This window comes from Spermophilus citellus (assembly GCF_964194105.1).
Source record: "Spermophilus citellus genome assembly, chromosome: X".
In the NCBI taxonomy this organism is placed as follows: domain Eukaryota; kingdom Metazoa; phylum Chordata; class Mammalia; order Rodentia; family Sciuridae; genus Spermophilus; species Spermophilus citellus.
In genome coordinates this window covers 73,931,469-73,958,023 of record NC_138190.1, presented here as the reverse complement: position 1 = coordinate 73,958,023, position 26,555 = coordinate 73,931,469, and the positions used below count along the sequence as shown (strand labels likewise).

The 26,555-nt window shown below is 38.9% G+C and overlaps 1 protein-coding gene across 1 annotated transcript; it reads left to right on the top strand.

Moving 5' to 3' along the window:
* Positions 1-12,311: 12,311 nt before the first annotated feature.
* Positions 12,312-14,615, top strand: LOC308639444 (G-protein coupled receptor 83-like; the record flags this gene model as incomplete). The annotated part of the gene is made up of 4 exons (XM_081277691.1): positions 12,312-12,707; positions 12,879-13,004; positions 13,328-13,461; positions 13,892-14,615. 4 exons carry the CDS (start codon positions 12,312-12,314, stop codon positions 14,613-14,615), a joined length of 1,380 nt encoding a protein of 459 aa, XP_081133817.1.
* Between the last annotated feature and the right edge of the window lie 11,940 nt (positions 14,616-26,555).

The window sequence follows — 26,555 nt, the reverse complement described above, 5'->3', positions numbered from 1 at the left end:
ACATCCACAGGGGAAACAGCAGGCAATGAAAACTTCTTTTGAAAAGCCACATATACTGAATTTAAAAGACATCAAGTTTAAATTAGTTATTTTAAACTGTCCAAATAATTAAAGGAAACCACACTTAAATAAATAAAATTATGACAAGGTCTCGTCACATAGAGACTATCATTAAAAATAGAAATAACAAAAAGAGTCAAATGGAAATTCTGAAGGTAAGAATTACAAAAATGAACAAGAATTTCCCTGAACAGCTCAATAGTAGATTTAACTGATAGAAACATTTAGTTGAAAATAGATCAATAGAGATTATGTAATTTCTATCAGAGAGAAAAATAATGAAGGAAGATGTACAGAACTTCAGAAATACATGGGGCATCATTAATAAATTCAAAGCAGGAAAAACTTTAAGAAATCCATAAACAAACACACACAATCAGAATTTTGAAAATCAAATAAAAATAGAACATCTTGAAATATGCACAAAAGACATAGCTCTCCATGTATAGGGGAACTTGAAGATATCTCATCAGAAACAAAGGAAGCCAGGGGACCATAATTCAAAGTTCTGAAGCCTGTCAACCTAGAATCTTATATCCAGCTAAACACTATTTTTTTTAAATTAAGGCAAAGCAAATATGAAACATGTTAAAATGTGTCAAGCAAAAGTATTGCTTTATGAACAAATACTGAGAAAATTCATTTCTAGCAGATCTATCTTATAAGAAATATTAAAAAGGTAAATTTAGCAAAGTGAGTGGAAAAGTTGTGCCCTGAAAACTGAAAATCATTGAAGAAAAAAATTAAGGGAGATCCAGATGAAAGAAAAAACACTGGTGCATTCCATGTTCATTGATTGGAAGACATACTATTGTTAAAATTGCAATATTCTACAAAATGGTTTACACATTTGATGCAATCCTTATCAACTTCTAAGCTTCCTTTGTTTCCCCAAATTGACAAGCTAATTATTTCATATGAAATTGCAAAGAATCCATAATATCTAAAACATGCCTGACAAAGAAGAAAAAATTAGAAAGACTCACAGAGCCTTATTTCAAAATTGACTACAAAGCTACAGTAATCAAGACAATGTGGCAATGGCATAACAATATACAGAAAAATTAATGGAGTAGAATTAAGAGTACAGATATTAGCCATCATATTTTCTATGAACTGACTTTCAACAAAGATGCCAATATTTTTCAATGGAGAAAAAATTCAGTATTTTCAAAAAATGGTACTGGACCAAATAGATGTTCACATGCAAAAAAAAAAAAAAAAAAAATAGGGCCCACACTTCACACCATATACAAAAATTCACTTATAAAGGAACAAAAATCTAGATATCAAAGCTAATCCTATAATAGTCTTAAAAGAAAAAAAGGAGTAAAAATCTGCATGACATTAGATTAAACAATGGTTCTTAAATATAACACTTAAAGCATAATAAGCAAAGGCTAAAATAGATAAATAGATAAAATAGACATCACCACCGTTAGAATATTTTGTGCTTTAAATAACATAATCAACAAAGTGAAAAGACGTCCCACAGAATTAGAGGAAATATTCAGAATCATACATGTGATAAAGAACTTATACTCAAAATATATAAAGACCTTACAACAATTTGATAAATAAAAAATCAAACAAATCAATTAAAATGTACAAAATATCCAAATAGAACCTTCTCCAAAGAAGACACACACATGGCCACTCTTCACATGAAAAGATGTTGTACACTGTTTGTCATTAGAGAAAAGTAAATCAATGCCCCAATGAGATACTCCTTAACAATCATAGGATGGCTCTAAACAGATTATTATCTGTTTAGTTGAGGATATGGAGAAATAGAAAATGATGCACCTGCTTTCCAAAACACTTTGGCACTCTCTCAAAGTTTCACATGGAGTTACCATTGGACCTAACGATTCCACTTTCAATATATACTCTAGATATACATCCATACAAAAATTTGTACATAAACATAAATAGCAGCAATGTTCATGAGAGCCAAAAGGTGGAAACAATCCAAATGTCCATAATTGATTAATGGATAAGTAAAATGTAGCATATCTGTACAATGGAATAATATTCAACAATAAAAAATAAAGAACAGATGACATAGTACAGAATGAATGAAGCTTGAAATCGTACTACATGAAAGAAGCCAATCATAAAAGGCCATATATTATGTGATTGCATTTATATGATATGATCACAATAGGCAAATCCATAGATTCAGAAAGTATATTAGTGTTTGTCCAGGGTTTGTAGGTAGATGCTTAGGAAGATAGAGGGGAAATGGGCGTAAAGTTTCTTTTTGAGGTAATGAAAATGTCATCAATTTTATGCATACACTGATGGCTACACAAGTCTGTGAATATTGTACAACCAATGAAGTGTATGCTTTAAATATGTAAATTATATGTTATGTTAATTACATCTTAATAAACTCATTAATAAAGTCAAGGAAGACTTTGATGGGAAGTGGGACTGGAGTTGAAAATGGAAAATAGGATTTGGGTTGAAGATTTGGAAAGTAATTGCAAGATGTAGGGGCTAATTTCAGATAAGTCTCTATACAAAGAGGAGTTTATGAAGGAAACAAACTTTTCAGCCTCATATGTATTGATCAGAGATGATAAAATTGCCTTTAGATTAATCTGCCTTTGTTGACTCAGAGTCATGGATATCAGTGGGCATAAGGAAAGGGAAATAGGCTTTTAAAATAATAGTGTGAAGACACTGAAAATAGAGTTAATATAAATATAGAAGAGACATTTATGGAAGGAAGAATGGACAGTGTTAGGTGATTGATTAGGAAACAAGAAGTACCAAGCTATCGAACAACTAAATATCTGAGATGAAAGATTTTGATTTGCCATATTATCTCTGGAGTAAGCTACATATCATTTACTTAATTGCTTAAATGCACATGTTACAAAACTATCTTGAACACAATGCATCCAAGCCCTCAAATGCAATATATGGCATGAACAACATACAGCACAAAACGAAAATGAACACACTTAATCTTACAGTGTCAATTCAGACAATTTATACAGAGGCACCAGGGAAATACCTGGAGTTAGACCATGCAGGGTAGTTATCTGGCTCAGCCATTAATATTTTCATCTCAAAGAAATTATTTGCCTGTGTGTTTATCCCTCTGAAAAAAAGAGAAAATCTCATCATCTGAAAACAAGAATTTATTCTTGTTATGTTGGGCTTAATATTAAAAAAAAAAATCCAAAACATAAAGAGGCTAATGGTTGCAAAAGAACCTCCTGCATGATGAAAAAAACAAGTCTACATGTATCAACACTTTCACATTATATATATATATTTTTTCTTATCACAGCACTAGCTGGATTTTTCTTTAGATCTCACTAGGAACGAGATTAGGCGTCAGGAGTGTTCTGGGCAACCAAAAAAAAAAAAAAAAAAAAAAAACCCTTTACATTTCTCTTTTGGTGGGCAGGGGTCATGCCTCAGAGAGTAAGTGGCGGAGGGGGAGGAGAGGAACGCAACAACTGTTACTTGATTTGAACCTGAATTTGGGGAGACAGTGATTGCAAACTGAGTGCCATCTTGAAGCTTTCCCCACTGTGTGAGAAGCGAAGGTGGGGGAGGTGATACTGAGCCCTCAGCCCTGAGCAGTCCTCCCCCGCTATCCCCTCCTCCCCAACCCCCGCCACACTCTGAGCCAATCGGCTTGAGCGCCGCCCTCTTCCTCCCTCTATGTGGAATCCTATAAATTGGTTATCTGGGGGCTTTGGAACCGTCTACCGGTGTCTGGCTGCTGGTGAGCTGGTGCTGTCTCGCCTTGGCCCTTGATTGGCTAGCTTTTGCTAACTCTCCGGGAGTCCCACGTGCAGACGCTGCAGTTCTTATGAGGAAGGCGACTTCGAAAGAATACCAAGCAGTGCAGAAAAGCCTGGTTCCAGAAAACAATCAGAGGATCCGGAGCGGAATCGCGGACCCATAAAGAGGTAGGGCGCTCTGCACTTGCGGCGCTGAAGCCTGGCGGGCTAGAGACTGAGGGTTATGTCAGGTTGGTAGTGGGGCTGCAAGCCTTGGTGTAGATGGGGGGAAGGAATGGGTCTTGTTGGTAGGAATGTGGGTAGATTGAACCCTGTAGCCTCCTGGCGCGCAGGGAGGGCTGAGTGTAGGCTCTGGCTTCTAGACTATTGAAAGGTGTAGAGCTAGTTTTTCTTATACAAATGTCTGCATTCTGGCTCTGGAATTCAGAGTCTTTGCCCTCAGACACTACACATAAACTGATTGCAGTTTGCAAATGTAAGCAGCTCTGACTCCAGCTACTGTTTTTTGGTGGCAGAATGAAGGTCCTACATTGTCTGTTGGGGACAGAGGGCTTGGAGTTTTCGGAAGAGTCCTGGGCCTGTAGGGGTTTCTTTCTGCCTGTCAGGGCTAGGCGAATGACTCAAGATGTTAAGATGTAGCAAAATGGAAAGGTGGTTGGTAATTTCTCCAGGGCTCTTGGCCTCTTATCCGGTCTGGAGAAGACCGTCTAGGTTCTTTCAAAGAGGAAATGTAGAACCAAGGGAAGATGCTGGTTGTTTTATTATTTAGGAACAATTTGAGGAACGTGGGTGAAAGTACAGATCCAGAATTACCTGGGGGTAAATTTTGGCTGTAGGAGAAATGCAGGACGCCCTTTGGTTGTCTAGGGAAAATAGCCTCTCTTGGTCCTGTTTGTGGTAAATTTAATGTGCGTGGCAGACAGCGCAACATTGCCGCATTGAACACCAGGGGGGAACCTGGGTGCTGGAAAGATGTGTGTGCTCCCTTCCTGACTTGGGTAAATACTAGGTTAGGCTGCAAAATTTTCTGTTCAATGGAGATTTTAAGATATTTCCGAAACTCCTAGGCAGAAATTGGGGTGAAGCAAAATTATGAGGTGTTTCCACCCCAAATTTAGTTAATTTTAAGTTATGCAGAGATAACTGAGGGGGGAGGGACTGCCACACAAACGTATAGAAAGCTGGGGCTTATGGTTCTCCTGCACTCTCTAGAGGAAATCCAGAACGTATGGGGGGAAATAATTGGTGATTTTCACCTTTCTGGGGAAAACCTGGTGAATGTGGAAGATGCATGGTGTTTCCATACTTTCTAGCAGGAATATAAGTTGCAAGGGGAAAATGGAATTCTTGCACTGTTGGGAGGAAAAAAAAAAAGGGTTTTAAAGAAGAAATCCGCAGTGCTTGTGTACTAATAAGGGAAAATTAGATGTGCAAACAAAGATTAACTATGCCCCTGTGCTACCTAGGGAGAACTCAAGTGCGTCAGTGCTTCTGTGCATAGGAGTTTTGGAGTGTTTATTCATTCCTTCTAGAAGATTCGGGGGGCTGGGGAAATGAGGAATCCATTCAGGAAGCTCAAAGGCTCAGTTGGAGACTATTTTCTACCTATGGACAGTCAAACACACACACACACACACACACACACACACACACACACACAGGAAATTTCTAGAAATATAACCAAACCCCACATGTCTCAAAGTTTTCAAGAAATAAGATTGTTTTCCCTTCGTTCCCTTCTTCCTCATGTTTTGCCACCTCTATTTTCCTGTGTTGTTCTTTTTTTTTAAAGGAGAAAATGTGAACCATGAAAAATATTGATCACATCATTTAAACAAAAGTTGTTTTGTGCTTCTGACTTAAAAACATGTTGTTTTACACCACTGATAGCACAGTCATAGATAGATTTCAAAAGACCCCCTTTTCCTAAACTGGTTCTTTTCCCCATTCCACCTATCACTTCTCATTTCTGGATTCTATGCTCCCACTGCCTTGAGGGCTCCACCACTCCTTGAGTGTCCCCACGGGCAGCAGGTCAGGGGGAAAAAATCCTGGATGTCAATATGAGTTGGGGAGGAGGGTGCATGAAGTAAGGAATGAAAGAATGTAAATAGGGGATATATGTTAACTACCTGTTTGGTTGTATTGGGCACACTCATTTCTGTGGGGTTAATATTTGATAAATGTGCCCACCAGTCCCCAAATTCTAATGCTGCATCTGGTCTAGCCCCCAAACTGCCTGTGCCTTGATGGGAAAGACCAGAGCCCCAGTTACACAGTTGGCATCTGGAAAATTCACTCGCCCTCATTTCTGCGAGAGCCACCCATGCCCCCCTCTGCGTTGCGGACCCAGACAGCATCTCGTGGTAGAGGCAAAGTCTCGCGCAAAGCTCTGCCTGCCCGCTCGGGGCCCCGCCTCTCTCTGGCGAGGGTCATTGCCCAGTCCCTCTGGCGCCCGGGAGTGCGCACGCCACCTTAGCTGCAGCAGTCCACTGTGGTGCGCAGAGCCCCAGAGACACACACCTCTGGCTGTGAAGCACTCCAGGTTCGAAGAAGGGGGCAGCAGCGAGCCATCGCCTCCCCTTTCTCCCTGACCGGCAAACTGAGGCTGGAAGGTTCCTGGCTTTTTTAGTCATTTGGCTAAAGCTCTCTAAGGTAAGTCTTCACGTTTGCAGGAAAGGCGGGAGAAATCTGCGAGGGAGCCGCCGCCGCTGCGACTGGCACCAGGTAAACAGACTGGTAGGCAGACTAAGAACCCTCCACCTTTACATTTACCTTTGGGTAAGACTGCCCACCCAGTGGAAGGGGCTCAGGTCAAAGGCAGCTCCAGGTCCACCTGGCGCTCGCAATTACAGAGGCTTCATTTCTTCCAAAGGTTAACTGGGTGTGCTAAATCACGAATCTCTAGAAATTCTCTCCTATTTTTGTCTGTCATGGTCAGCAGGGATCTGGCATTCCTGAAAAGTCGGGATGTATGCCTATGACCCCAAGCCGGCTGGACAGCCCATTCTCCCATTCCCTACACCCTATTAGTGTCCTCGTAGAGTCTAGAGGCGGCTTCTGGCTGCTTCTCCAACCCTTGAGCTTTCACGATTAAAACAAAAATTTTTCCCACCGAAGTACATACAAACTGTTAGCTTGCACCAGCTACCGAGGTCTTCAAAAGCCAGTGGTCAGCCCTGGAGCTGGAGCCTCTACGTCTTCTCTTCATCCCCTCCCACACCCGGGTCTCCTCAGCCCCCTCCCCACTTCGCTCGCTAGTGCCGCGGTGGGCTAGAAAGGACTTGCGTCTGAGCTAAGGCTCTTGGCATCGAAGCCGCTTCCTCACTAGAATCACTTGCTCGGTAACTGGGGAGGGGGCTCTAGCCTAGGATGGGGATTAATCCGTCTTCAGTATTCCTCCTGCCCACGAGACATAAAAGAACAAATCTCTGTAATTAGAAAGAACTCCCTCCCACCTCGCTCATAGCCTGGCTTTGCGGGAGGTGGGTGGGTGGGTACAAGCCGCGCTGATCCCTGCAAACGCAGCGTTAGGAGGTTTTTTGGTGACGTGGTTTCTTTAAAGTCCCGCCCTCCTGAAATTTGGGGAAGGGGCTGCGAGTGAGCACTCTCCACTGCCCTCTTCTGCCTATTTGGCTAAAGAGAAGCCCTAATGCAGAGAAGCGAATCCTCACCAACTAGGTGAACTGAAGTTCAGGAGCCTTGTCTCCACCTGGGGATCTGGAAAAACGCCAGAAAATGTGCGGTGCTCCCTTTCCCAGCCCAGATTCCTAAGGAACACTGGAAAAGGCTGAGGCTCAAACCTTTATGGACCTTGGTTACCTTTGATGCAGCGCTGGGGCTGCTGTCGCTCAGAGATGCGACACAACCGCAGCCCCTGGCATGGGGGTAATTCAGGTGGTAAGGGGAAGGGTCCACAGAAGAGGATGCACCCCTCCTTGCTGTCTATTATTGTTCTTCCCTAGTGTACAGCGAAAATACCAAACCACAACTTCATCCTCAGACCTTCCAAGACTTGGACATTTGGAAGAGTGTCTTAGCTTTGAATTTGAGTTGTTATCTTTTATCTTCACCTCGGGTATTAAAGGGTCTTTTCGGTGAGGTGGGGGGATTGGCAGAGCTTTAATTGGAACACTTGTGTGATTGTGATCCTTTCTCCCCCCCCCCCCCCGCAAAAAAAAAATAGATGAAACAGTCTTCACCTGAGAATCAAGCACAATTTCTGGCACTACACAGCAAGCAATAATCCCCCCCCCAGAGCCCCCTCCCACTACACACAGACTTAGTGGCACCTGCTGTGAGATGTTTCAATCAGAAATGGTGGCATTTTGCAACATAAAGGAGGGCTAAGCCTGGTGTGATTTAATTTGGCCCTGAGGAACCACAGATCCCAGCCCAAGGAGCTGACTAATCCAGTTGTCCTCATCACATTTATTTTTGGGGAGGGAGCAGGTAGAGGTGGAAAGCAGAGAGAGACAAATCAAGGAAAATCTTTAACTTCCTTTCCTGTAGTGTAGAATGTAAAACATCACCACACTAATGTACACCACACAAACTAACCAGATAGAAACATGCAAACCACACACTACAATAGCATGTATGTCAGAGAAACCACATAATTACAGCATGCAAGCATAACACACAAAACATACACCATATAAGATAAATATACAACATACAAATCTACATTGTGCAAAACACAACAAATTTTGTGCTCCACACAAGTCCACATAGCAAATATAGCACAACTTCCAAACACAAATCACTCAAAACACATGTATCACAAATATACACACACAAACCCCATGAACAGACTCTACCACACAGACACTCCACATATACTCACACAAAAAATATTCCCTTTGCTTCCTTTCAAAATGAGCTTATAGGTTTAAAAACAACAAAAAGGCTAGTCAAAGTGGCTCATGCCTACAATCCCAGCAGCTTGGGAGGCTGAGGCAGGAGGATCACAAGTTCAAAGGCAACCTCAGCAATTTAGTGAGACCCTAAGCAACTCTGAGACCCTCTCTCAAAATAAAATAAAATAAAATGAATAAATGGGCTGGGGATGTGTTTCACTGGTAAAGTTCCTCTGGGTTCAATCCCTGGGGGGAAAAATGTAGGTAGCCATAGAGAGAAAATGATAGACTGAGTGATTTTCCACAGTTTAGGAGATGATCACAGTGAATGGGGGGGATGTCAAGAAAAGAAACCAATAGAATTATGATGAAACTTTTATATCAGTAGTATATATTTTTCTGCATATTCCCAAAATGTTAGTTTGATCTTCACCACCAGATTATGAGGTAAATAGCATTTCAAGTCCAATTAGGGAAGTTAAGGCACAGAAGTTGACACACAGTGATTGCACATATCTATGGAGTACAGTATACCACTTCAGTACATGTATATGATGGGTCATTATCAGGGCAAGGTAATCTGCATATACATAACCTCAGACATTTATAAGTTTTCTTGTTTTGGGAACATTCAGGATTCTTTGTATTGACTTTTTTGAAATACGCAATTAGTTGTTGTGAATCATAGTTATCCTACTGAGAGTACAGAAAATTTATTTGCCAACAGGCATGCTGCAAGTTAGTGACAGCAGGGAGGTGGGGTGGAAGTTAAAAACAAAGTTTTTTTAAATTCTGTAATACTCTGAAAACAGCTCTCCCACACATATACAAACATACATATTACTTACCACATTCTTTATTAACTAGCTACCACCTCCTGGAGTTAAAGATTGGTCATCTATTTAAAAACCCATTTCTTCTGGCTTGATTTTTTATTTATGTCCCCTAGCACAAGAAAGAGCATCTTAGAACTGACCTTTTCATAACACAAGGTAGAAAGGTCCTGTACCCTACTCCAGGATGCCTGTAGGGACAGAAACCAGAGTTATCTAGCTTACTAGGCCCTGATACCCCAACTCTCATAAGGAATTCAGTTAGTAACTAATTAATTAATTAATGTAATATACATTAGATGCAGTAACCTTTCTAGGGCAGACTAGGGCATGCTTGGTGAACTGCATGGTGATGAGAATCCCTTTTTTGTGGGGGGTCAGGTAATCAAACCCAGGGTATAGGGAGCTCTTACACTAAGCTATACTTCCAAGAATATAGAATTGTGTGTCTTCCAGCATTACAACAAAATATAGATCTGATTCTACTCTCTTTCAAACTTCTCTAATTCAGTTTTTATTGATAGCTTTCTTTTCTCAACACCTAAAGCACTTAAATAATCTGCATTTTACTCTTAATATAGTGTATATTTTTTTCAGCTTGGATCATTATTTAATTATTTGGTTTCAGATTTGTTTCTATGACTTGGCAGTAAGCAACTTCTTTTTTCATCAGATAGCTGGCCTAGACAAGTATCAGGGATTTCTGGACAAGCTTGCTGATGGATTGATTGATTGTGAACTTATATAGGTAGATTTTGATGTAATGAAATGAGTCATGCCTCCAAAGAATTAAATTAGAAAAGAGACAGTGTGTAGAAATTAACTGGATGCATTTGCTCAGTATTGCCTGGCCAGGGAGTAACACATAGTAGATCCTATATATGCTGCCTAATGCACAGTTGAGTATTTTAAAAATCACAACCTGCTGTTTGGGGCTAAGTTTATAATGGAAGAGAGTGGAGATTAAGATGGCTTTAACCCAAGAACACTAGAAATGAATTAATGCATACTATTTCCAACTTAAATGATTTAAATTAGTGATGGCAGTATTCATTGGGATGGTGTATGCAAATTGGTTGTTACCTTGTTACAGTGGTGTTTTTCTGAGTGTCATTCTCATTGACTGATGAAATATTGTCTCTGGCTCTACCTGGAGCAGGAAAGAAATCACTTTAATTTTTCATATAGGTGTACCTTTCTGGAAATCCATTTTTTAAAATATAGAGCTAAGAAAAACTGGATCAAATTAAATTAGAATGATGATTATTTGCTTTTAAAAATGATTTGCTACAGGGTTCCTTTGGCAATTTCCACTGCTATTTGAAGATTACTTAGAAATTAAGATAAATACTTCAGAGATGAAATTATAGGTAAAGAATGTTCGAAATTCTTAAATGTTCAGTACACACAGAATCTGAATGCACTTTACTGTGTTTCTTGAATTCAACACTTTTCTCCACTCTTCTGCTACCCTACAACCTGATCTGGAGACTGAAAACAGGCACCTAAGGACAGCATAGGGTCCTGAGCCTGCTTATAGATAGCTGATCTTTTCTCACAATAACAGATAAACTTCACTCTCAGTCGGATTTGAGTCTATAAAGACAGTACAAAATATGTATCCTTTATTTTCTCTAAACTTACTTGAGAGAGAAACCTTGGTTATCATTTGCCCCATTACACAATAATAATTGAAAATAAATCAAATATGCTTTTAATATACTTGATTGATATTGCCCACAAATGACCAGAAATTTCATACTTACTGAAGGAAATGAGGATGGGGAGTAATAACTGAGCCCTATGGGTAAATAATTGCTCTCATTGGCTCCGTAGGACTCCTTCATCCTAGTGAACTGAATTGATCAGCAGGACTCCTGGCTTCCCTCCTCCTATAGGAGAAGTGAAGACCTGGTTCCTGAGGATCCCACTTTTTATAACAAATTTTGAAAAGCTAACCCATTCTTCTGTGAAACAGTGATGTCTGTGATTCTTCAAATCTAAGGTGGAGCCAGGCACATTGGTGCACGCCTGTAATCCCAGAGGCTCAGGAGGCTAAGGCAGGAGGATTGCGAGTTCAGAGCCAGCCTCAGCAATTTAGGGAGGTCCTATGTAACTCAGCAAGACCCTGTCTCCAAATAAAATATAAAAAAGGGCTGGACAAACCCAAAAAAACCAAAGGCCGACTGATTTCTTTGATGTGTGGATGCTAACTCAAAATAAGGGGGCGGGTACATAAGAATAGAAGTACTTTGGATTAGACAAAGGTGAATGAAGGTAAGGAAGGGGGAATGGGAATAGGAAAGATAGTAGAATGCATCAGACATTACTATCCAATGTGCATATATGATTACACAACCAATGTAATTCTATATTATGTACAACCAGAAAAATGAGAAGTTATACTCCATATATGTGTAATATGTCAAAATACATTCTACTATCATGTATGACTAATCAGAAAAAATAAAAAAAATTTAAAAGATGACATTCATAGTTGGTTCTGGTAAAATTAGTTTTCATGCATAGTTTTTAAGAGTGGTTTAATTTATCAAATTTTGTTAGTCTTTCAAAAGTAACAGTAATAAAATGCAATTAGTTTTCTATTTAAAAAATTAAAAAAAAATAAAAACAGACTGGGGATGTGGCTTAGTGGTTGAGCAACCCTGGGTTCAATTCCCAGTATATATAATATATAGTGGATTTGGGAGTTTGCAGCCTTTGGAGAAGGTTCCTCATCTATCTCCTTTTTATTCTCTAGGGGCCTGCTTAAATTGTCACCCCAAACAAAAATGAACTATTCATTTAATGGAAATGGGACATCCCCTTTTCTATTACAAATGGAACGTGCCATTGATTGGCTCCACCAAAATTTCACTGGGGTTCCACCAATCGAAGATCAAAGCTGTAATCATACAGATCTAAATGGATCCAGTGTCTCCAGCCCAGAATTGGAAGGGCCAACAGGAACGGCCTGGAAATGGCTGGGGGGCAAACCCCACATTGCAGCGAAGATAATTCTGTCTGTGGCATATGCAGTCATCATAATGGTATCCCTCTTTGGCAACTCACTGGTGTGCCAAGTTTTCATCAAGCACAAGGAAATCAACAAATCAACAGGCCTTCTCATCTTCAATCTGGCGATATCTGACATTTTGATAATTCTGCTCAACAGTCCATTTGCTCTGGTGAGTGAGTATATAGGGTTGTTGCTCCAATCCAGGGATGGGTGATAGGACTAAGACGAAGAAGGGACATAAGCCTGCCTTAAGCCCCCATTCTAGAACCAACCTTCTCTGTAAGGCCTGAGGGGATTATCTGAGTGTATAACCAATCTCTATTTTGCTTCCCTCCTTCAGGCCCGGTTCCTGAGTGGACAATGGGTATTTGGCAGGATCATGTGCCATGTCAGTCGCTTTGCTCAGTACTGCTCCCTTCATGTCTCAACTTTAACACTGATGGCAGTTGCCATGGACCGACATCGGGTAAGATGTTTTTGGGAGGGTCCTTGTTAATAAAAGGGAAGAAAATTGGCAGTGCCCACATAGATTAGACACCTCCCAAAACTCCTCAGGATGGGGCCACCTTTGAAGATAACCTTCACACTTCCTCCTCTTTCAATTGGATACCAATCAGAGTTCCAGTATTTTCAGAACCATAATATATTTTAATCTATTTTCCTTCTAAACTATTTTCAATCCAATCATGTTTTTACTGGAATAAGGTAAATAGTATTAATAGGAAAATTATGTATGTAGGGACTCTTCAGCATTTGCCCACACAAATGACATAGATCTTTTTGTTTCAGGTAATTCTGCATCCAACGAAACCAAGGCTAACACACTCCCAAAGCATACTGACTGTTGTTCTGATCTGGAGTCTTGCAGTGTTCCTTGCTCTTCCTCATGCAATCTATCAAAATCTGTTCTATGTCATCAGCAAGTAAGTCAGACTAGTTACTTAATGGTAATTTTGTCTTCCTCTTTCCAGACACAATGAGGAAATTGACTTTTGAAAAGTTTTTAACTGCATGTTTGTCCTCCTCCAATTTTCCTGAATAGTGGAAATGAAGCCTCAATATATCTCTAACTTTTATTAATTAAACCAATATGATGGGCCTCCAGGTTAGGGACATTGGTGGTTAGGAATCAGGTAAGTCTCAATTTGTTCTCTGTCTGGATCAAGACCTATAAGAGAGGATATTATAGCTCCATACCTTAATTTTTAAATTGAAGAAACTAAGAGCTATAAATAGGGAGCTGGGTGGGTTTACTTAAGGACATGCTGTGGCAAAGCTGGGACTAGAACCTTAGCTTCCTGAGATCCATTTCACTGGTCTTGTTATCATAACCTCCATTATCTTCTGCTCCAGGGATGGAGTTGTCAGGAGCCACTGCCTTCCTGCATTTCCAGGACCCAGCAAGCTAGTTGGGAAGTATGTGGATCTTGGGACATTTGGCTTGCTGTACATCCTGCCACTGCTGGTGATTGTTATAACATACTCTCACCTGGGGAAGAGGCTGTGGATCCAAAATTCTGTTGGTGATGCATCTGCTCGTCAACTTATGGCACACTACCAGAAGCGGAAGAAGAGCATCCGAATGCTGATTCTTATTGTAATGGTCTTTGCGATATGTTGGTTTCCTCTCAATTGCTACGTGGTTCTTATTTCCAGTGCAGACATAGAAACTGAGAGTGTGCTTTTCTATGCCTTCCACTGGTTTGCCATGAGTAGTACGTGCTACAACCCTTTTATCTACTGCTGGCTCAACAGGAGCTTCCGTGCCAAACTTAGATCTATAGCATCTTGGTGCACAAAATATCTGTTGTGCAAGAGCTCCCAGGTTCAGCAGCAAGCGCAAGTGCAGGAGAGTCATGAGCTCCAGGAACTCCAGGCATCTGCACTGCCACAGGTGCCTGTGGCCATTCCAGAGCCTCAGGTATTAGAGGATCCCTGTGTGGCTACAGGGGAGGGGGATGCCCAAATTTCTGCCCAGAGGGAAAAGGAAAATCCAAATGCCTCTGTGAGTCGAAGGCAGCGTTTTTCAATCCTGCGTCCTTTTTTCTGTATCCGTGTTCATTCAGTTAAAATCTAGATGGGTACCCATATACAAAGACCACCTGATCCCTTGGAATTTTGTTCAAAATAGTACCTGGGCACATGTTTCTGATGCACCAGCTGAAAGCATCACTGAGGCCCTGGTCATGACCATTCCATGCTCCTCCAAGGGAAATTTGGCCCACCCATTTAGCCCAGGTCAGATGTTCATGTTCAATATTGTAACAACAAATCAGCTAGAGATGGAATAACCCTTAAGCCAGATGCAGAGACCTAGTGATTTAATATCATGGACTTTCCTACAGGTCCATCACCATTTCCCTTTTGTGGTTGATGATTCTGAGTCCTGGAATCAAAAGGGTATTCACACTATATCTGATGGGGTCTCTGCCACTATAGGGACAACTGCTATCACCACACATCCTATAGGAGTCTATTGACTCACCCAACTTACTTTGGAGATGGGAAGGGAAAGAGCTAGATTCTCTAATAATCATTTTGACTCTACTTTGATCAGTGATTACCATTAGTGGGTGGTGATAGAAAGATGGAGGAATTGAGAGTGAAAGAGGGAGTAAGTAAAGCATCACAGGGAAGACTAATAACCCGTCCTCAACAGTAGGAATGCCTTCTTTTTCTTCAGTGTACCCCTGAGCACCGGCTTAATATTCTCATTCCTTTGCCTTCTAGCTCAACTTAACCTGAGGCAAAAGATCATTTTAAGGGAAAAGAAATACTGGCAAATGACTCCAGACATTTGTTTTCCTCATATTCTCAAATGCAACTCCCTAAAATCAGTCATTGCAGTTCTGGTTGTAGACTGCTTTCCTGGGTTTCAGATACCCCATCTTGTAATCCAGAATTGGGCTTTATCATCTGGAGGAACCCATTGGTATTTGTGTTTAATTAGTGCATACCTGCATATCTGGTTTCTTGTGAATTTTCCCATGCAAAGCCCCTATCCTAGTTGGCTATTATTAAGCTTATTCACAGCCATGCTCTTCTCCCAATATTTGCATGACAATTAAGTCAACTTTTCCAAATCCATTTACTCCCCACCAACTATAATCTGTTGCATCCTAAATTGGAATCAATACACAAACAGATGCGTGCGTGCACACACACTCACACATTTTTATATTCACACAAGTACCAGCTGTATATACTGCCTCTTGTGACCTCTCATGCTATCCTCTTGCCTGGTGCTCTCACTTTTTTCTACTTGTAATTTTCATGCTAACTGAGCCTGGATGTGATTTCATGCCTTAAAATGAAGTCTTGGAGGTTCTCAGATTGTGGCAATTTTTTTGCCCTAGGAATCAGGGTTTTTGTTTTGTTTTGTCTTTATTTTTTTATTTTTAATTTTTATTTTTTTTACTGCTGGTGCTTCACTCACCCTTCCCCTAACTTTATTTTTCTTCATGTTGTGTACTTCCCTGTGACAATTCTATAGATCCCTATCCTAAGGTCTTCTGCTGCTCTGTGCTAATTCTCTTCCAGTGCTAATTCTATGCTTCCACCCCAACTATCTCAAGTTTAAAGGTTCTAATTTTTTACCTTTCTCTCACACCCCCTTCAAGTCAACCACTTTAATGCATACCTTATATGCCCTGTCACACCTTTTGTGAACTTTAACAATCTCCTTTTCTCATTTTACATTTCTGCTATGACACCCCCAGGCATTGTCATACACATACATTCATAAGCACCCTCATAAGGTACAAAACTGCTTCTCTCTCCTTCCAACATTTCACCCCGGTGCTCACTTTTCCATACCTGTTTGCTCTGGGTTGCTCACACCTAGGTTTTGGTTGCTGCCTTAACCAGAGGTTTACAACTCCTGGGCTGAGGCTCATCATCTCCTCAGTAAATAAGGTCTATATCCATTTCTGGTGCTTTGTTCCACTCTAGGTTCTAGTCCTTTCCTTATCTTTGAATACTTTCCCCCCTATCCTATTTTCCTTCTTCCTGTCCTCCCTCTCTCTCTCTCACTCTTGTCTTTCTCACTGCTTTCTGCTTACCTCCTGAGTTGTTAACTCCCTCTGTAGTGTTTAGCTACATCTGATATTTCACTGTCCCTGTTCTATATTTTCCCTGTACAGACCTCCTTCTTTCAGCCACTGCCACCCACATGCACAAATTCATGTGCACGCATGCACCCAATCACATACCTGAACATTTATTTACTCTTTTTGCCACCAATTCTCGATATTTCTCTTGTCTTTGAAGCAGAATAAGGATGAGTAGCAAAACCAGGACACAGTGAGGAATCTTTGAAGAATGTGTGGCCTTTCATCAGCTGAGAAGTATCAGAAGTTCCATGAGAGGACACAACATTTGGACCTTTAAGGGAGCCTGTCTTATGATGGCATTGATGACAAGGAACATGAACAATGTTTCTGTTTCATGCATCTTGTTTGTGACAGATCTTTCCTCCTTGCCCTTTAGAATACAAAATATCTCTGCCCTCCTAAATTATGTTGGCTTAGAACATCCATCAGAGGGCACCATGCACAAGGGTACTAAGAAGAGTGGCAGTTTCCTTGAGATCTCAGCATTCCTTAATGAGATTGTTCTTTCTAGCCAAACTGTTTGGTTCTATGTTCTTATAGATTAGTTACAGTTTAGTATCTGCTTATAAATGTAGGTAACAAACCATGGTCACAGTAAAGTCAAGCTATGAAGTGATTCCAATTTATTTGACACAGAGGACAGCTTTATTGAAGGCCACAAACTCTGCCCCAAATATGGGGCTTTTGCTGACCTAAAAGACTTAAACTGAGAGTGGATGGCCCAACACAACCTGTCCTTCCAACAGAAAGAAACCTGGTATATACCCAATTCCTATGATGGAAGAAACAACATCTGTACAAGTAAAAGACTTGAGTTTTGGTTTACATGTAGGTGCAGGATAGTGTGAATAATGGAAAAATCCAGGAACTTAAGAATGATTAGAACAGGGTTTTTACTTGACTCAACCATTTGCATGATATTGGACAAGTCACTTGACCTTGATGTGACTCAGTTTCCTCATCTGTAAAATGAGGATAATAATACCTACCTACCTTACAGGGCTGTTGTGAGGGTTATCTGTGAAAACAGATGACACATTTGGAAGCGTTTTAACATCTTAACGCCTTCTCAAATGCAAGGTATTGTTATTATCATCACTGTTAATACTTTCACTTTCTTGTTATTACTATTATACTCTTAATTATGACTATGATTGTTGTTGTTAATACTAATGTAGTTGTATTCCCCTCTACATGCTGAACTTTCTTTAGATCTTTTAGAGGGCAGTAGAGGTATTTAAGAACAGTCTGCTTGAGATACCTCAATGGGAAAAAAAAAGCTTCCACTGCCTGCTTATATCATTGAAGGCAAAAACACTTTTAGACTTAGAAAGCCAGCTTGAGTAGGGAAACACTAGTTGAATGGTAGATTTTGAGACAATTGAATGAGAGAAGCACAGGCCAACTCATAGTCAAATGTATATTTTTGAGTTAACTCCTCTGGTGGGTTTTCCAGTATCTTAGCAGTGAAGACATCAGACAGGAAACAAACTTGAGATATATTAGGTGGTGACAATTAGAACATAAGTACAGAGATAGTACAAGAGCCCTATTCTGAATCCTCATTTCTTTTCTCAAAACCCCATTTACCTATGATTAAATTTAATTCTCTATAACTCTAGTGTATATTTATATTTATTGATGTTTTAGATGTAATAGTAAAATATCAGTTGTAACAGTGCTAAATTACGGTGCTCTTCTAAAGTGTGCTTCAAGTGTATTATGGTGTTACATTTAACTATTTCTCTGTCAAAATAGCTCACAAAGAAACAAATAAAACAACAACAACAACAACAAAAAAAACCCAAACCTTCCATAATGCCCCCATAGTGTTATTTATGTATTCCTGCTTATGGGGAACACTGAGAAGCCCCAAAAGATTGAAATCTGATGGTGGACTTTTGGACAGTGTACTACCCTCAAATGCATATGAAGTAGGTTGTGCCTTCTGGAGAGCCTTTACCTGGACTTAAGAGACTGCTTCTGAAATCATATTCTACCTGACAACCAGCAAGTATGAAATGTGAAGTTCTAGTACTCCAAGCCCAAACTCTCCCCAGTGATTCTCTTCAGAGGGGAGTAGATAGATGAAGGGACTGGAGTAGAATGACTGTGATTGTACTACGTCTGTTGCTTTTTGTACTTAAAGAGTATTTTGGCTAGGGTGACTTTTCAAGTGCTTCAAACTGTATCCCTTTGTGAATACTTTGTGACTGTGTATGTGTTCAATTAAAAATAAATAAAGTTTGCCTTTTAAGCTGAAGTGGATGGGAGTGATATATTTCATCAATGTAAACCTCCTCTGCTATTGCTAGCTACAAAAAGCAACCTGGTAGTTACTAGCCTGACAAGAGATATACAGATTTTAGAAGAAATGGCCTGTGAATGACACTTGATTACCCTGAGCCTCTGATTGGAATTCTCAGATCTTTGATGCTGAAAGAAACATGTGATGAATAAAAAGTGCTCTGGAGGCTGGGGGTTTCTCTTAAATGTCAACCTCAGCAGAGGGTGACCTTCCAGGAGGTAGGAGCACTGAGTAGGGAATGCCTCAGGAAGGAAATGGGCAGGAGGATGTCTCAGAAGTTATAGTGTACTTATGAACCCTATTAATTATGACCATTTCTTGCCAGGGGAAATGTGAAGAAAATTAATTTGTAAATGGATATAAAGAGACAGTGATCTGTAATCTAAGCAATTAAAGCTGTCAAATTTTGAGAGTTGGCAGGGCCACCTTGCTGTCTCTCAAACTTGAAGTACCTATAAAACACCGTGCAATAGTCATCATTCCACAGGGGGTTATACAACATATTTAAAAATGTGTGGCCTGGGTAATAATCAGTCAGGACTGTAATGAAGGGCATGAGGACTAGAGATGGGTCTCAGAGACTCCCTATAGTGCCTGGCATCAACATATCAGTTGATAGATTATGGAAAGGCAGGGTAATTTAGACAGTGGGGCTGAAGCCTGGGTTGAAAAACCCTAGGATATACAGAGTCTTCTTTACTAAATCAGAAATGAAGCATTTAATATTTTAATTGGTATTATCAGGCCAACACATACCAACTGACTATCATGTTCACCCATACAGAAGTATTACTTCCTAAGCAGACCAATATGCATCTGAGACCATACGCAACAGTGTGTTAATCACCTTTCCATAATTATAACAAAACACCTGAGATAACTTATAAAGAAAAAAAGGCTTATTTTGGTTCCAGGTTTGAAGGTTTCAGCCATAGTCATTTGGCTCCATTTGTTTTTGTGCCTGTGATAAGACACTACATTCATGGTGGGGAGGACATAGCAGAACAAAGCCATTCACATCATGACCAGAAACTGAAAGGGACAAAGGAAGAGACCAGGGTTCAACAATCCCCTCTGACTAAACATCCCCCAGTGACTAAAAGATCTCCTAATAGGCCCACCTCTAAAAGTTTCCACCAACTCCCATTAGTCAAGCTGGGGATCAAGTCTATAACACACGGACCCTTCATGAACACAAGATCCAAACCATAGCACAGAGATAGTGTTACTCATATTTTTTAAGATTTTTCCATGAAAACATACTTTATGTTTAGCTGATAATCTCAGCCAACTCACAGCTATTGGCGTGTGTATGAACAAAGTGAAGAAAAATATAGTGAATAAATCAAATATACATATAGCCTTTTATAATGTTAAAACGCCACACTAAGGACTGGGGTTGTGGCTCAGTGCCAGAGCGCTTGCCTCGCACATGTGAGGCACTGGGTTTGATCCTCAGCACCACATATAAATACACAATGATATCATGTCCTTGCATAATTAAAAATATGTAAAAAGCCTTCACACTATATGCATTTTACTTTTTTTTGTTTTTTTATTATTATTAGTTGTTCAAAACATTACAAAGCTCTTGACATATCATATATCATACATTTGATTCAAGTGGGTTATGAACTCCCATTTTTACCCCATATACAGATTGCAGAATCACATCCACGTTTTTACATACTGCCATACTAGTGTCTGTTGTATTCTGCTACCTTTCCTATCCTCTACTATCCCCCCTCCCCTCCCCTCCCCTCTTCTCTCTCTACCCCATCTACTGTAATTCATTTTAAACATACAAGAATATATTATAATGTAATACCCACCAAGTTCTATGATGCAGTTTCAATACAGTTGACTGTACTGTCATCAATAATTTTCTGGTTTTGTTTTACTTATATCTCTCCAATGCTTGTCGTCTTGGATGGAGTACAGGCAAGCAAATCCCAGACATACTATCATTTCATCCATAAATACTTCACTCTGAATCTTTTTTTCATTTTCTTTATTGATTTTATTGTTTTTTTAAATACACGACAACAGTGGAATGCATTACAATCCTTATTACACATATAGAGCACAATTTTTTTTTATCTCTGTATATAAAGTAAGTTCACGTCAATTTATGCCATTATACATGTACCTTTTTGAATAGCAATTCTTAATACACATATATACCACAATTTTTCATATCTCTGTCTGTTTATAAGCTATGTTGACACCCAATCCAAGTCTTCATACATGTACTTTGTATAATGATGACCATCACATTCCACCATCCTTGCTAATCCCCTTCCTACTCCCTTTCCCTCCCACCCCTCTTCCTTATCTAGAATTCACTATGAATCTTTATCTGAGAAGTTGCCTGTCACATTACTTCTGTAAATGTTTATAATATTCATTTTATCAAGAGGAAAGAGTGTGGAGTTGTTGTGTGAGCACACACACATTCATAGCCTTTGAAATGTGAGACTTTAGAGTTTACATATAAAGAACTGTTTTTAAGCAGAGGCAAAACCAGATTCAGGTTCCCTAACTAATGACCTAGAACTTTTAAATGATACCTGGTATTGATATTTGAACTTGGTCTGGAAATCATGGATCTCCCACAGAGAAAGAGCCCACAGAAAAATCAAATCAATCCAACAGAGACTATTTGCCATGAACATGAATGTAAGCATGGAATGTTTGTGCTACATAATCTTATAGATCATCAAGTTAATCCCTTGCTTCATTTTACAGTGAAGTGAACTAAAATCCAAATGAGCTTACTTACCTAAGAACAGAGGGTCATATAATAGCAGAACTGGTCTCTTGTCTCATGTCACAGTAAATAGAGAGTTTCTTGATTTCATGACGCTTGGTAGCATAGATAACTATAGTTATATCCTTATAGATCAGCTCACAGAAAACAATAATGTCTTCCTAAGTGATAGTTCAAAACAATGGGCAATGTATTAGTGAAAGAAAACAAAATCCTGTCACCTTATCTCCATTACCTCCACTGTTTATTTATTTATTTGGTACCCAGTATTGAACCCAGGAGTTTTTAACCACTGAAACACAATCTCTGCCCTTTTCTATTTTATTTTTTTAAATTTTGAGACAGGGTCTCATCACTAAATTGCTGAGGCTGGCCTTGAACTTGCTATCCTCTTGTCTCAGCCTCCTGAGCTGTTGGGATTACAAGCATAAATCACAATGGCCAGTCTTTCCTCCACTTTCAAATGAACATATTATAACTCCTCCAGTTCAAAGGTTAACCTTTCTACACTTATTCTTACTTTTACTTATTCATCTGGAAACTAACTTCAACTAATTTCAAAAATCCTATATTTTCACTTTTCCTTTTCTACAGAATTCTTCCCCTCTAAATGTAAACATACTCTGGCCTTTATTATTTTAATAATAATTATATAAAATAAAATGAATCACTTTGTTCTATGATCCCAAGTTCTATGAAATAGTAATTTATAGTCACTCTCTTTACATCATTACATTCTCAACCCCCTGCAAAATGGCTTCCTCCTTCATTTTTTTTGTCTTAACAAATGCTCTAATTGACCTTCTAATTGCTAGATCAATTATTTTTTTAAATTTTCTATTTAATTTGGACTTTCTCCGTATTAACTGTTTTTCCCACATTTTTATTGGTGTATTATACTTATACATATTGATGAGATTTGTTGTTACACATTCATGTAGCACACAAAACAACAAAATAACTTAGCCAAAGTCACCCCCAGCACTCCCTGCCTCCCACCCCTTGGCCCCTTTCCTCAACTGATCTCCCTTTAATTTTTAGGAAATTCACTCCTGCCTTCATTTCCTTTTTCCTCCCTAGCTTCTGCATATGAGAGAAAATATAGGAGCCTTAATCTTCTGAGTTTGACTTATTTTGCTTAACTTGATTATCTCTAGTTCTGTTCATTTTCCAGCAAACGCCATAGTTTCAATTTTCTTCAGAATTAACTGTTAATATTTTTTTTCTAACTCTAATTTTCCTAGGTTCCTGAGCAATGGCTTGCTCTTCATTCTTTTTATAGCCATTGGTAAATTCTCACAATATAACTGCATTGTTTTCCTGCTCTGTGATTCATTCCTAGATGACTATCCAATTTCAATGCCTGAAATACTGGACTATGTGTTATTGTTTTCTAAATCTATATCTCCAGGGTTCCAGAACAATATAGCTAATTGCTTCCTGAATAAATCCTATCTAGGTGTTTTCATCTACCTTCAAGTAAACATGTTTAAAATTAAATTCATTAAATTAATATCTGGCAAACTGTACTATCTTTTACCTAGTTTTTCGAGACAGAAAACTTAGAGCCATATTGGATTTCTCCTGCCTTCATTCTCTATAGAAAACAGTTATTTCAATTCTACTTTCCTAAATAGTCTGTGCTGTTTGGTAGGCAGTAACTATGCATGTGTCTCTTTCTATTTAGCTTATCTATAATTAAATAAAATTTCAGATTTCATTTCTTAGTCACGGTAGCCATATTTCAAGTGCTAAATAACCACAGAAAGCACTATATTAGGCAATGCATATATAGAATATTTCTACCACTTCAGAAAGTTTTATGAGATGATAATGATTCTTATATGGTTATCTCTCACCTAGAAAATTTCAGTAGTCCTCCAAACCAATTTATTTGGATCCAGTCTTCTCCATGTCCACACTAGTTAATCCTTACACTGAGACCACAGTAACCACTCTAAAATACAGATGTAATCACATCAATATCTTCCTTAAAACTCTTTATTTGTCCCCCTCCCATGGCCTACAAAATGAATTTGAATCTGTGTACATAGCATAAAAGGCCTTCTCTCAACTAGCCCCTTTATGCAATTTTTATGACCTACCACCACCTATCTTATTTTCCTCTCATGCCAAACTGTTTTCAGTGCTATGCCATTTGTTCATGCCTGTGCAACTTTGCTAGAATTCTCTGTCTGTCTGAATAACTTCCTGTTCTTTCCCCTCTTCCTGGGGAATAGCTACTCATCTTTTAGGAGGCATCTCAAGAAGAAGTTCTTCTATTAAAGCCTTTTTGATTCCCTTAAGTAAAACTGACAACTTCCTTCTTTATTTTGTGGTAACTATATAATTCCTGTCATTATTAAGTATAATAGCTATTTATTCTTGTATTTCCTATAAGAATGGAGAGTGCTTGAAGGCAGAGACCATATAGTATTATTATTACTTTGTTTCTTACAATGCTTGAAACATAGTACCCACGCAATAATTACTGGTTGAGTGAATAAATAATTGAATGAATAATTGTTCTAAGACAAATTTAGAGATGATGTGGTTCTAGAAATTATCATGTCTAACAAATTTACTTAATATTAAAGAGGTTGTGATTCTGAAATGAAAAGTATCATCCTCAGGTTTACATAATCCATTACATAAACACAGTTCAGTGGCACTTTCTTTGGCAATGTTTTGCCACACAGTGCAAGACTGAGACCTCTTTTGCAAGGTCTCTTGGAAATCACAATATTTTCACTGATAACATTCTCAATTAGATAGTTTTAATGCTTCCCTGCCATAGGCTCCAAGCTCCCAAATATTTTCAACAACCTACTGAATATTAGTATGAAGGAAAGTTTAAGTACAATATGCTGATTTCTTGATTTTCTTGATGATGAAATCAAGGCCTAAAGGCAGAGATTATATTATTGTTGGGTTGACAGAGGACCCACGTCTCCTGTCTCATGCATCTTATGGCAATTTCCTCAAAATCAAACTATCCATATATACTGGTGATCATCCCTCTTACCTAGGTCCTGAAACCTCCATATTTTTGGAAGCTTTTACTAGAACAAAGTCCCCGCCGACTTGTATCAATTATTTTTACTGAGAAAAAGCTAAGATAAAATTTACCATGTGTTAGGGTTTGAATGTGAGATGTTTCCCCAAAGCTCATGTCTGAGACAACTCAAGAAGGTTCAAAGGAGAAATGATTGGGTTTTGAGGGTCTTAACCCAATAAGTGCATTAATTCCCTGACAGGTATTAACTGAGTAGAAACTGAAGATGGGTAGGGTGTGGCTGGAGGAGGTGGACATTGGAGGGATGGCTTTGGGAGATATACATCTATATCTATATCTATATCTATATCTACATCTACATCTACATCTACATCTACATCTATATCTATATCTATATCTATATCATCTATATTGTATCTAGGAAGTAGAGTCTCTCTCTGCTCTCTGATGATCATGTGAACTGCTTCCCTCTGCCACACTATTCTGCCATGATGTCCTGCCTCACCTCAAGCATGAGACCTCAAACAAACCTTTCTTCCTCTAAACTTGTTCTGGTTGGGTCTTTTAATCATAGTGGTAAAAAGGCTGACTAAAACACCATGTTACAGTATATGATCCAGTGGTCTACAGTGCATTCACAAGGTTTTGCATCACTACTATCTATTCCCAGAACATTTACAACATCAGAGAAATCTGGGACCTATTATCAATTACTCCAGATTACGCATTCTCCTTAAACACTGATAGCCATATATCTACTTTCTATTTCCATGGCCTTTTTTTGTGTTTTCTCTCTCTTGCCATAACATTTTAAATTTTCATACATGTTGTACATCGTATTAGTACTTCATTCATTTTATGGCTGCATAATATTCCACTGTAGGGCTATGGCATTTTGTACATCAACTCATCAGCTTGTGGAAATTTAGGTTGTTTATTTCAGGGGCTTTTGTAAGTAAAATGTCAGATCAAAGGCTTTACTTATTTTGAAAATTGGGTTATTTGTCCTTTTTATTGATTTTTAACAGAACTTTATATATTCTGGATACTATACCCTAATTAGAAAAATGATTTATTCCCTATTCAGTGGGCTAATTTTTCTTTCTTTTTTCTTATTTCTCTCTCTCCCTCTGCCACTCTCTCTCTCTCCTTCCTTCCTTTCTTTCTTTTGTTTTCCTTACTTTCTTCATTCCTTCTTCTCTTGCCTTCCATTTCCTTCTTTTTCTCTCTCTCTCTTTCTTTGAACCCAGGGCCTTAAATATTCTGGGCAAGCACTGTATCAATGAGGTATATACCCACACTTTTTAATTTTTTTAAGTTGTAGATAGACACAATGCCTTTATTTTATTTATTTATTTTTTTATGTGGTACTGAGAAACACAGTGCCACACACATGCTGGGCAAGTGCTCTACAATGAGCTACAGCCCCAGTCCTACCCAGTCCTCTTTTCAGTTTTATTGTGAGGAACGGTCCTGCTAAATTTTCCAGGCTGGCTGTGATCTTTCAATCCTTTAACCTTTGCCTCCAAAGTAGCTGGGATTACAGATTAGGAAAATACTTAATATAATTGAGATGGAAATGACCTTCCTATGAAACACCGAAAACCTAGAAGCCACAAAAATTTACAGAAAATGTACTTGATCAATAACAACTAATAACCATATTACAAAAGACATCATAAATATAGGTTTGACCTAACAATTTAATGAGATTAATTTCATATAACCACAATATTTAGCTTATAAAGGTAATAATTTAATACCACTTGACATATTCACAATGTTTTGCGACCACTACCTCTATTTCCAAA